The following is a 13,823-nucleotide window of genomic DNA, read 5'->3' on the forward strand; positions in this document are numbered from 1 at the left end:
ATGTATTTCAAATATAAGATTAATATATAATGAATATATACAAAATGTATTTATAATATATTGCCAGGCAGTGCCAGGATTGTGAGTGATTTCTGGAATGTACTCACTCACTTTTTAATATTATTTGTAAATATGTGTACAAATGGTTGGTTTCTTTATTTTATTTTGTACTATTTTTATCAATAGATCTCAGCAACAAAGGAAAAAAAAACAAAACATGTGTGTTGATTTCTCCCTAAGATGGCAAAGTGAAACACAAGTTTCCTTGAAGTGGCTCAGCATGGCCCCACATTGTTTACATAACAAAAGCAACTGTTCACAGCTGATTAAGGATATTAGCCTAAAGCCTTCCAGCCCATCGGCTGTCCTGCGGGTTTTATAGGTAGAAAAGCCAAATGGCTGCTCTCTGGGACTTCTAGTGTTAAAGTTCTGCATAATTAAGGGCGTGGTCACTTGAGTGACAGGTAGATTACCGCTGCTGTCTGTGAGCCGTCATGTTACCTCAGCTGCCGCTGAATTTGGCATCTCAGCCGTATTTGTGCTTTTTTCTAGATTATTTTATACAATTATAAAATATGGCTTGCTGCATAATATTCGAGACTGATGTGTGTCTGTGTAGATGTGCATGCATGGGGAAGATAAACAACACACATTGTTGGATTGTGGCATTGGCTGAAAGTTTTGGTTGTGAGATTTACAATGACAATGGCAGGAGGATATCAAAATCCGACTAAACTAAAACTGCTGCACTATTTTGAAAAAATATACTTTGGACATGGGCTCATTTGTTTGTTAGATACGATCGTATACATCTTTACAACATAAACGCTGCTCAGATTGCATCCTTTCTTGAAGAACGTGATAGAGAGCAGATCATTCAGAAGAAATGTGTTATTATTAAAGTTATTTGTTTTGCAATGGACACTCATATTTTACCTAAGTGCCACAGATTGGATTCATCTCGCAATCTCTATTTATTATAAAGGTATGAAGTCCCATTTGATTTTCCATGTTGTTATTTGCACACCCAACACTACTGGTGTTGGAGCATCTATATCTTAAAGAAACACCATAGATTGACAGTAAACCTTTAGAACGTTCTAATGATAAAACTTATCTTCATTATTATTTTAGATCATATCTAAGATAAGATAGATAGCTCCTTTGCCTGCTAACATGGTCACGTCGAGCTTGGCGGGCGTGGTTTCAGCAACCAGTCACATCAGCTCAAACCATGTCCCGCCTCTTTGCCCATTTTCAGTTATTCGGGAGTGATGTGCGGTGGCAAAGATGGCAGCAGCCTCATTTTCGCTTCAAAACTGCTGTTCAGAACTCTATGGGTGACGTCACGGATGCTACGTCCATATTTTTTTTACAGTCTATGGGATACAGTCGTTTTTGACTGCAAATGATGAGGTAATTTGATTAAATGTACTGGATTTACGACATTTTGGCGTTTAGAAATACATGCTCGATTTTAATATTATTTTAAGGTAGAATTAAATGAACTACTCAGCATTTTGTTCACGTACCCCCTTTTGTCACCTCACGTACCCCAGTTTGGGAACCGCTGGGTTAGATGATCGCCTGATATGATGTTACCCATTCAGAGCTCGCAAGCCGTGCCTCTTAAAGCGCCTGTGACTCTTAAAGCGGCCGCGCCTCTTCTTAAAGTGGCCATGATTTGAGCACCTCTTAAAGAGATAGAAGAATACAAAGATCCATCAATCATCACAACAATTGTTTGTTACAGCACTAAATACAAGAAATTCATTCTTTCTATATTTATTTCTTTGTGGCCAAACAGAAGTCAACATCAAAGTTTGATTTCAAACTTTATTTTCTAGTTAACACTTTTAATGCCCAGAAAGCAATTAAAAACATTTTTTTAAACAGTTCATGTGAGTACAGTGGTTCAACCTTAATGTTATAAAGTGACGAGAATACTTTTTGTGTGCCAAAAAACCCCCCAAAATTACGACTTTATTCAACAATATCTAGTGATGAGCGATTGCTTCATGAAGCTTTGAAGCTTTACGAATCTTTTGTTTTGAATCAGTGGTTTGGAGCGCATATCAAACTGCATCGGAAAGTGTTATTTATCTTGCTGGCAATGGAGGCCTCTCTGAGCCATCGGATTTTATCAAAAATATATTAATTTGTGTTCCGAAGATGAACGAAGGTCTTACGGGTGTAGAACGACATGAGGTCGAGTAATTAATGACAGAATTTTAATTTCTGAGTGAACTAACCCTTTAATTCTTGTCAAGCAGCAAGAATAAATTATCTGGCTTGTTTTTGTTACAGATATGAATGATGCCTCAGCATCATGTTTTGAGGAGAGGTACAGCATGCTACTACATTTCTGACTGATCAGGTTGACAGTTTTAGTTTCGTGGATGATAAAAGAGGCGAAAAATCTATATCACTTGATCTTGATAATTATAGTGGAGAGCAACTTGAAGTTTTTAGGAAGAGAGAAGAGAGAGTGGGACAGAAACACAGGGCAGAATCGACCAGCATCAAACGTAAGCCCAGGTTTACACGTACAGCTTGAATTTCATCCTTAAGGTGTAGTCACACTACACTTCTTGTTCCATTGATTTTAATTCATACGCATGCGAATGTGGGAGACAGGAAACACAAGCTCATATGAATCGTGCTATTGCGAAACATTGTGACCTCTCAGCTGAATTAAAACTACCCAAACTTTAAATCAGCAGTATTGCAGCATTGCTGGAAAGTGGACTAGATTGCATATTTTTACACTTTATTTTGAATTGTATTTTAGAAAAATTATTATTACAGAAAAATCATATTACAGCCATTGCCGTGTCCATTAAAATTAAACATGCGGTGCTTCTCAATCGGAAGACTATATCCTAGTAAAGCTGCATATCTTGGCCACCACATCATCAAGCTCCATCAAAGAATGTGTCAGTTTGAAGGATTCTTTGAAGGCATTTGGTTTCCTTCATTTGGCTTATTTTTTAAGAATCCATCAACTGTGTCCTTCACAATCACCCACAATCCTTAGCACACATTCCAATTCACAAAAAAGAATAACCGGAGAATGAATCGGCACTGAGCTTGTCTCATTTTACTATATAATGCAAGACAAAAAATTATTTTGGAAATGAAGGGATTGTTTTATTTTGTTGTAAATGAATCACATAATGCTAAACTGTGCGTAATGTAAATCACTGGGAGACCACAGACGCTTGTAATTACGCTTTATATAGAAAGTCAGACAATATTAAGCTTTTTAATATAAAGTATTTTTCAAATTATAAGTGTAATAGTATTTTCCATAGACTATATATAAAAAAAAAAAATGTAGAAAATGAAGCCAAAATATCCCAGAAACAGTCGTTGCAGATTACGTTATTTGGAGCCAGTGTCTGTGCAGTAGTGATCCTGAGGTGGAGCCGAGGTGTCAAGGTCCCGCCAACACAGCTGTCAATCAATCATGATGTTACACCCTATTTTTATAGCATCAAATAACTAACTAAAACTAAACTTACTGGGAAAATGAACACTTGGACATAGGTCAGCATGATAAGAACAATCTAAAATGACAAACCATCTTCAAAAAAAGGGGGGGGGGGGATGTGGGGGGTTGGCATAGTTGAATAACAAGAGTTCAGTACATGGAAATGACATTAATATGTACGCCCCCAATATTTGCATATGCCAGCTCATGTTCAAGACATTACAAAAGGCAGGCAGTATTAACGTCTGGATCTGTGCACAGCTGAATCAACAGACTAGGTAAGCAAGCAAGAACAATAGTGAAAAATGGCAGATGGAGCAATAATAACTGACATGATCCATGATTACATGATATTTTTAGTGATATTTGTAAATTATAGGGGTGTGTAACGAAACAGGTATATCACGAGACGGGACTCGATTGAGTTCACGAGACGAGACAAGATTTTTACACACTATTTTTAAGAAATCCTCAATGGTGAAATACATGACTAGAAAAAATATTCAGCAGGTGTATTTGAAATGTTTTAACTAATCATCTTGTAATGAATGTCATTCAGTTCTACTTTCTTAGTATGAATTATCATATGCAGTAAAAGACAACAATACTCAAGTAATGTAAAAGGTTTTGCCACGATCTCAACTGACTGACTTCTCTCCTGTATGATTTCAGTCTCTTCAGACCTTACTGTACATGATTTATGAGCTTCTACAACTTTAGACCTCCTAACTGAACTCCTTTCCACAAACTGATCATAGAAATAAAAACAGTATAAATAAAAGGTAACACTTTACAGTAAGGGCTCATTTATTAACATTAATGTATTAACCAACATCAACTAACAATGAGCAATGTCTTTGCTATAGTATTTATTAATCTTTATGTTAGTTAATAAAAATAGTCATTAATTGTTAGTTCATGATAGTTCACAATGCATTAACTAAAGTTAACAAATGAAACCTTACTGTTTGTGCTTAATAAGATTAAGAGAAAACTGTTATTAATTTTTTTTTATGGTAACACTTTACAAAAAGTGCAACCAAAGTGCAAATAAGACCAAATTTTTCTGTGATACAGAACTAAGAGATGGTTACAACTATGCTGCCCAGCCTAAAATAGCTTTAATATTGAGAGATATTTGCATTCATCAGGGAGCCGCTTTCAAAATGCAGGGTATTGAAATGTTTATCAAATGTTTTTTATTTAAATACAAAGCAAAACGACAGTGGAGGCGTAATGTAAACGAAGCGGTGGCATATTCTTTCCTAATCATCCTAACACTCGTGCCACGAGATCTCGTCACACCCCTAGTAAATTGTCTTTCTAAATGTTTCGTTAGCATGTTGCTAATGTACAGTTAAATGTGGTTAAAGTTACTATCGTTTATTACTCGTCTTTTACCGTCACTATTTTCATTTTTAAACACTTGCAGTCTGTATAATGCAAAAACACAACTTCATTCTTTATAAATCTCTCCAACAGTGTGTAATGTTAGATTTAGCCACAGAGCATACTATCAAATTCATTCAGAATCAAATGTAAACATCCAAATAAATACTATACTCACATGATCCGATCCATGCTTCCAATCCAGGGTTATATTAGCTGTGTGTACTTTGTTTATGCACTGTATTATAGTCGAGAGCTTGGGGGGCGGGGAGCGCTAGGATTTAAAGGGGCCGCAGCCTGAATCGGCACATATTTAATGATGCCCCAAAATAGGCAGTTTAAAAAATTAATTAAAAAAAATCTATGGGGTATTTTGAGCGGAAACTTCAGACACATTCAGGGGACACCTTAGACTTATATTACATCTTGTAAAAAAACATTCTAGGGCACCTTTAATGCTGAGGAAGTCTCTAGCCTACATTTCTCCTCAATCTAGTTTCTCTGCGGCTTAGCATAGTATGTGCACACATTTACGCACAAAGCCAGAATTTTCTAATTCTTTTTACACAGCTCCTACATGCTCCTTGTATTTTCTTGCACTAATTAGTTTGTCCACAAGGTAGCAACACTGACAAACTGTTGTTTTACAGTTTTACAACAAACTACCAATGAGTGCTTGTGTGAGATGCTTGCAACTCTAGTTTAAACGAGCACAAAGACATTTTTGTCACTAATAACTTCTGGAGAGAAATAGCACAGACACTGGTTAAGAATAAAACTCGGTGTGTCGAGCGCCTGTGTTTGTTCATTATATTAAATGTACACTTTGAAAGGCTACATAAACAGATACGCTAAGTTTTCACATCAAAACTGAATTATACTTTGGGCTTTAACCACTGTGTCGTAGCTCAGATGTAAAACTGAATCTTTCAACAGGAATATTCTGCGGCTGCATCATCCCTGCTCATTCATTCATTATTAATTTGAGGCTACATCCTCCCTCCTGATGAATGCATGTTTACTGAGGGTGTTCACCAAATTAAGCAATGCTGAGCTGACCGCATTGATCCAACGACAGCCTGCAAAGGAGTGATGCCGGGTTGGGAAAGAATGCATGAACCCCATTGATCAAGGTGTCCGATCAGAAATGGATATACTGTTGGGTGAAAATGAGCTGTGTGGTGCAGTTAGTGCACTTACTGTAAGAGGATGCTGGGACTTTATAGATACAGAGGGGAAATGTGATATACTGTAACAGGAGAGATAGATTGAAAGATTGTATGTTCCAGTCATGATGGGTGACCTTTTACCGTAAGCCTCGTTCTCCCTCCTCCTCTTGAACTGAAAGCATGTGTATTGTGTGAGCCAGAGTGTTACTGACCCTTGACCTCTGTGTGTTTGTGTTTCAGATCTGCTCTCAGCTCAGCGAGCGACTGGAGAAACAGCAGACGGCCAACAGAGGAGAGCTAGAGAAGATCCGGGTGGGTGATGACACAAAAACACACACAGACAGCAGTCCATAGCTTAATGCAGGAATATATTCATTTAAAAAATGAATATAGAGATTATGACTATTAACTAATATTATAGCTGCACTGTATACAACATTCACACTAACAATTTAATCTAAAACTTGGCATTCTTCTGGAATAGGGCATAAACACAATGTAATGTAGATTTATTTAAAATAGAAAAAAAAATGTAAAGACTGCAGGCAAAAGCACACATTCACTTGATTTTAGATGACATTTTGTTTTTTACCCTGACTGTTGACTATTTTTTGGAATGATAAAAGGAATAGATATATTAAATTCACATTTATTTGTATAGCGCTTTTCATAATACATATCGTTTCAAAGCAGCTTTACAGGGAGTGCATATCATATATCAAAAATCCTCTCTGTAAAAACAAGAAACAAGAATTTTGAATATAGCTTTATTCAATGTTCAGGTTTCTGTTCTGGAAATGTATGCAAGTTTGTGACTAAATACCTCATTTGCGTATTCAAACAAAACATTTCAGAAAACTTGTAATACAAAAACAATGTTTGCAATTCTTTATGTAATTAATCAACTTTACCCTATTCACCTGGGGTATCTCACCTTTAAAAAATTAAATAAGTATATAGAAATGATTGCAGAGATGAATGCAAAAATAATTTTAATAATAAATTTTTTGGCTGATTGTACTTTATCATGTTACATAGCTATATAAATATATACATTAAGTTAATATTGATTTAGCAATTATGTGTGAGAAAGAAAGGATCTCAGAAAAAAACATGGAACTTGCAGTTATGTTGTAAATCAGTGGTTGGAGACAACAATATATTTATACTGTTTATCACCATTATACAATAATATTTGACCACAGATTACTGTGACTGACCAGTCAGAATCAAGTATTCCAGATGAATGAGCAACAATACATCAAATAATATCACCCTAATCAGACTCTCACAACAATTAAAACAAGTGTAATATTGTCACACAATGATATGGTCACTGATATACTGCTGTGTTAGTAGCCTGAAGTTTCTTTAAACATTTAGTTTACCCAAAAATGAAAATTCTGTCATTAATTACTCTCATTTCGTTCCACACCCGTAAGACATTCATCTTCAGAACACAAATTAAGACATTTTTGATGAAATCTGAGACGTATATGACTCATCCATAGACAGCAATATAATCAACACTTTCAAGGTCCAGAAAGACATTGTTAAAACCGCCAACGTGACTGCAGTGGTTCAACCTTAATTTTATGAAGCGACGAGAATACTTTGTGCAAAAACAAACACACACATGCGTTGTGCTGCTCACATGATCAGCTTTGGCCAATACCAGGCTGGCATTCAGACGTAAACACGGAAGCCTTCACTGTGCTTACTACGTCAACTGCATAAGAATAATGACAGGGAAGAGAAGATATTGTTGAATAAAGTTATCTTTTTTGTTTTTGCGCACAAAAAGTATTCTTGTCGCTTCATAAAATCAAGGTTGAACCACTGCAGTCACGTCGACTGTTTTAATGATGTCTTTAGTACCTTTCTGGACCTTGAAAATGGTGATTATATTGCTGTCTATGGACGAGTCATATACCTCTCAGATTTCATCAAAAATATCTCAATTTGTGTTCTGAAGATGAATGAAGGTCTTATGGGTGTGGAACGGCATGAGGGTGAGTAATGACAGAATTTTCATTTTTGGGTGAACTAACCCTTTAAGTGCGTTTGACTCGTCAGATTATTCTGATGTTTGGTTTTCTAACAATGTTTCAAAGTCTACAAAAATGGCCCTGGCCCTGTGGCACATCTCTCAAGACACACACAAACATCCTGTTCAGCTCTCTCATGTGAGATAATTTGATCAGTCACTTGATTGGTCAGTCGTGCCATTCTCTACTAAGCTATTGCTACATTGTATTTGATTTCTTACACAGCTGTTCTAATCAATAATTAGAATCTAGTCTAATAATTACACTCTCTACCTTTAACTAATTTCGATAGCCGTGTAATAAGAAAGATGATAATATACGACCTTACGGCACATTATCGCTTTATCACTAGCTCTTTGCTGATTGTCCCGATCACCTGCTGTGGTTTATTAAATTTGATCTCCATATCCATATCCATTTACATATATTATATATATATATCTTCCAAGGGGTTTTTTCCCTCCTAGGACTTTTTTCCCAGTGCTAGCACGCTGGGTTTTTCTCCTAGGGGGTTTTTTCCAACCCTGGGAGTCAGCCGACATTGGCTTAATGTAGCACCATCTTGTATATGTTACATATTACCACGCTTGTTTGTACAGCTTATTTTTAACCACTTCCTTTTTTCTGTGCTTCTAATATGTAAAGCTGCTTTGAAACAATTACCAATTGTAAAAGCGCTATATAAATAAATTTGACTTGACTTGATTAAATGTTAATAACCAGCTGATACTATGAGCAGAGTTATGCTTGTAATTTGGCCATTGTCAGGCTTGTAGTGAACGGTTAAGTGGTGTAACGTGTTTGTCTGTACAGATGAAGGTGGAGGGCTGTGAGAAGTGCAGCATTCTCTTCAGTAAGGAGGGCCGTCTGAAGGCGCTCAGCGCTCCTAAGGAGGGCAGTGAGGAGGACACGGACGAGGAGAAGGAGGCGCTGAAGAACCAGCTCAGAGAGATGGAGCTGGAGCTCGCGCAGACCAAACTACAGCTGGTGGAGGCAGAGTGCAAGATCCAGGTACCCAAAAAAACAGCACCTACACATGGATTTAGTTTTCTTCCACCAAAGTTCTTTCACAGACACAACAGTTTTCAGTGTGTTTTTATTGGCTTTAGGACATTGTCCAATCATAGGACAGTGTAAAATTCCCCACTCATAATCAGATTGATTAATTACCCATGAGTGATGTGTCCTTTAAATGACACTTCTGTTCAAAGAATGCTTATGATTCAAAGTCAGACAGTCAGTATGTTTACTTGGACAATATTCCAGTATTAACCTGATTAAGACAAATACAAATCAAATTAAGACATGTGGAGTATTCCTATTTTAGTGGCATAATCGAAGTGCATTACAGACATGTACACACCTTAATCACACTATTAATGTCGTGTGGGAGTTTTCGCCGCATTTTGCGACAGGACACATGGCAGTGGTCAAGCGTTTGACGGCAAACGAGAGCATAGCTTCAAGCAAGAAGGCACAAATCAAATTCCTCTCACCTCATCGCATATCCTGTACCTCCGAATTTGTCATGGTGGTATGAATGAAATGCTGCCTAATGAAAGTACAGAGGCGGCATGTATAGCATGACAAATAATTAACTGCACTTGAAGCTTTCGTAAAATTAAAAATTAAACCCCCAAAACGAAGATGAACTGTATGTTGGTATGCAAAATTCTGGAGGGAACTACAGACGGCGTGGCATGGGGACATAATGACGTGTGCCATTAATCGATCTATGTTCTGTAACATGTAAAACGGGAACATGAAAGGAATATTCTAAAAGCAACTCATGTATTCAGAATAAGGCCAATAATGAGACAACTGCTGTCCATGTAAACATAGTAATAATACAAATGTTTTAATAACATTTACAAACCTTTTTAATTAGTTTCTTATATAAGTAATAATTCACATGAAATACCGGTTATTGGCAGGCAGCTTAGTGGTGTCGCCATTATTTGAAGATCAACCTGTTTAAACAGACCCTTTGTATGAAAAGTGTGCAAAATAAGACTTTTTTCTTTTCTTTTGTCAATACAACCATGTTGGTCCTCTTCCTCATGTTGTTCCAAATCCATACGATTTTCATTCATTCATCCTAGACACACATTAAAAAAAAAAATCTTAATCAAAGCTGAGATATTGCTGTACCTCCACCAAAACATTGATGCTTCAAAAAGTTCATTGTAAAAGTAATCTTTATGAATTGAGTGGAAGAGTGCTTTATATGAACAGATTTAATTTAGGCTTATAAGTATTAAAGAATGCACATACATGGAGCACATGGTCAACAGAGGCTCAAACGTGCTTGCATGACGCATGAGAACCAATGAGCTTTATATATATGTATATATTAGATATAGACACATGCACTTTTGTGATAGTCCTGTGATTAAAAATCTGGTAAAAGACATCTTGTAGTTTTGACCTTGACATCATGTTACTGTCCTTATAAGTTTATAGGTTCACCTGAAGTTACTTTGAATAAAGCGTGAGCTTAATGACCAAGAAGTAAATGTCTTCTTTAGGATCTGGAGCATCATCTGGGTCTGGCTCTAAATGAAGTCCAAGCAGCCAAAAAGACGTGGTTCAACAGGACATTAAGCTCCATCAAGACTGTGACAGGAGCTCAAGGCAAAGAGAGCGTCTAACAGGACCAGACTTCCAGAGACCGAACACTCCAGCCCCCATTATCTCCCCCGTCCGGCTCTCACCCCGCAGCTGGAACAGTGCGAACATGAGTTTTCTCTCTCCTCTTTTCCTTTTGTAAAAACAAAAAAACTTTACTTCTAGGGTACCAGCGACCCAATTTAAAACACAATTACTTACTGAAAAAAAAACTTTAACGCTAGTCTTTCTACTACTGATGTTAAACAAAGGATTGTGGCGTGTAGATGACTGAACTGTCTTCTGGGGGATATTAACATTTCTATCTACTGACCTACTCAAGACTACTTGCACAAACACAGTCCGAGTCAACATAAGGTACGAGTGCTGCCGGAAAACTAGCGTGATTTTGGTTATTGTAACAGGAGGGCAGATGTGTTGATGGTGTGCATGTGTACGACCGAGGTCTGCTTTTATTGTACTGTGTGTGTGTGTGTGTGTTGGCCAATATTGTGGTTCTCCAAGGAAGACTAAAAACAGGAAGTAGACAGGTAGCACACTGTACAGTGAACTTTTAATTAAACCACTAGCTGGCGCCTTTCTGATATTAGTAAAAGCAAATGGTATTTGATGGGATACAGGCATTGTGAATATGCATAGCCATATATGACCAGATCTATGAATGGCTGCTTGTGTAACAAAGTTTAAAGGCCCTTTACAGTAGCTGTTGATCATGACTAACAGGAAGCACTTATGCAGTGAGCACATGCTATGATCGGAAAGCACATCTGGAGGTAAAAGAACCTGTGTGTGTGTGTGTGTGTAAGTAACGAACTCTCTGAGGGGGAAGGTCTTTGCACCTTAAAGACATATTTATATTGATATCAAGCTTGCTAGAGTTATTGTCATTGTTAATGAAGGCCATTGAGGCCTCTTAAGACAAATGAGGCCGTTCTAAAAGGCACTGGGTTGTAAATAAAAAAAAAAAGCATATGATTTTTTTTTTTTTTTTTTGGATTAATTTTATATTTCAACTATTTGGTAACTGTACTAATGTTGCCTAATTGTACTGTGCTACAGATTATTACTCATATTTTGCTTTTGTCTTAAATTTCAAACTGCTGTCTCATCATTACATGCCAAATGTACCTTTTACCCAGCATTACGTGCGTGTGGACATGGTAATAGTGTAGGATGCATCATGTATACTTCCATGAATTTCAGTATAAACCTCTGAACACGTGTCTCCTGAGGTCTTGTGTCTGTTCTTCATGAATGAGATTCGCCTTCAGAAAGGTATGAAATAAGTCAAGTTTTGGCATTACTAATTGTTTCCTGGGATCATTTCAGATTTCACAACATTTTGCTTATATGGTACATTTGCAAAACATGAACAAAGTTATAGCAATTGAAAGAAAAAAAAAAAAAAAAATCAGCTTATGTCAACATGCATGACTTATTTCACAAAATAAATGGTGGTCAAGAACTGTAACCCGTTTTAGTAACCTTAATATACATAAGTCATCACATTTAAAACAATTCTCATCAATAATTTAAAGCTCTTTGATCAACTTAATTGGAAGCTAACATGCATGAATATTTACAACACTAACTCCAACAACAGGTCGCTAATTACAACACCTGCTAATTAAATTTTTTTAGGACATACTGTTATCAGAGACAAGAATCCGCAATTTAGTAAGAATCCATTTTAATTCTTATAATATCCCTAAACAAAAAGACACGAATAAATTATCGTTATTGAGATTACAAAATCAAATCAATTTAAGGTTGTGTAGTGTGAGATTATAAAGCCACCAGATATACAATGACCTAATTAACCAAATTGCAATTATTTTCAAATAATACAATTCATATTAATATTTTAAATACTCAGATGCATAATATATTTACTCAAGTTTATGATGTCATCAAACGCAAATGTGACCAGATTTCTTAAATAAACTATGGAGACAAGGTAATTGTCTTACCTATGAATTAAAAAAACAGAAAAATTCAGGGTCTGTGTATTTAAATCAGTATAAATGTAATGCTTTGATGAACTATATTGTCATAGAATTATCTCAATTACACGCCGTTTATAAACATTTGAATGAACTTTAATGCAATATATTTCATACTTAAAATACAATATGTTTGGCATTATATAATGTTAATATGCTCTTGTCCCAGTAAGCCCAACATATCGGCTGAAAGGACGTTGCGAAGTTCATAGCGAACGAAGTGCAGTGGGAATGTAAGAACGTGTTTCCTTCACGCGCTTCACATTGAAATGCAAAGAAAAGCAGCCAATCGCAGTGTGAAATATCATTTGCATATTTACGTTAGGGAGTTTATGTGTTAATGAATGTACCTTACTTTGAAGCTGAATGTGGCGACAGTATGACGATCTCTCACGGTCATTCACGCTAGCTCACAGCTGTAAAATCAGTAAGTCATGCTGCCTTCACGTGCTATCGGAAATTTGATAATTCCTACTTCTGAAGTCGTGATTACGAGCTCATCGCATTCAAGTTTCAAACTGGAGGGAGTTCATGTGCAATTCTTACCTAGGAATCAGCATAATCAGTAGAGAAGCTGATACATGTTGAGTTCAAGTCCTGCACACCATTGTGTTGTTTTCAGCTGGAAAGCAGGAAATTGAGCTTCATTTCAGATCGTTTTCCACGCCGGTTATGGTATGCAAGTTCATGACACAGCCAGCGTTCAACATCAATCTAACTTGTTTTTAACTGTATAATATAAATTTTAACATCTACCTCCACTATTTCCCTGTCTCTAGTAGTGTCGGTGTCCTAAAGTCCCAGAATCCATTGGGTAGCCGACGTCACGTTCGACGAAGGGCACTTCGGAGTGAAAACGATCATGGCCGCCATATTGAAGGGTCGTTCCAAATCAAAAAGGGAATGCCCTTTATAAAGGTTAATAAAATGCCTCCAGGGTAAATAACAAAAATATGCATTTTTAAATATGTCACTGCTGATAAAACAATGATGAGAATGTTGCTTGTTTCAGAATAAATTATATTTACAACACACACAAAAAAATCCTATTTTTTTTTTTTCCAGGCAAGCTACTTTTTTACTCTGACAAGTA

General features: G+C 36.5%; 1 protein-coding gene across 3 annotated transcripts in view; it reads left to right on the forward strand.

Annotated features, from left to right (window-relative positions):
* Positions 1 to 12,062, forward strand: part of LOC137028877 (rab GTPase-activating protein 1) — a 108,734-nt gene extending 96,672 nt beyond the window's left edge. For 2 of the 3 annotated variants that reach the window (XM_067398208.1, XM_067398209.1), the window contains 3 exons: positions 6,292 to 6,363; positions 8,913 to 9,110; positions 10,628 to 12,062. In XM_067398208.1, the coding sequence (XP_067254309.1) occupies positions 6,292 to 6,363; positions 8,913 to 9,110; positions 10,628 to 10,750 (393 nt within the window). In that variant the 3' untranslated portion in view covers positions 10,751 to 12,062. The remainder of the gene's footprint in view (positions 1 to 6,291; positions 6,364 to 8,912; positions 9,111 to 10,627) is intronic. The other variant, XM_067398210.1, reaches the window with a different exon arrangement.
* Positions 12,063 to 13,823: the final 1,761 nt, after the last annotated feature.

Source organism: Chanodichthys erythropterus, chromosome 10 (genome assembly GCF_024489055.1).
Source record: "Chanodichthys erythropterus isolate Z2021 chromosome 10, ASM2448905v1, whole genome shotgun sequence".
NCBI lineage: Eukaryota > Metazoa > Chordata > Actinopteri > Cypriniformes > Xenocyprididae > Chanodichthys > Chanodichthys erythropterus.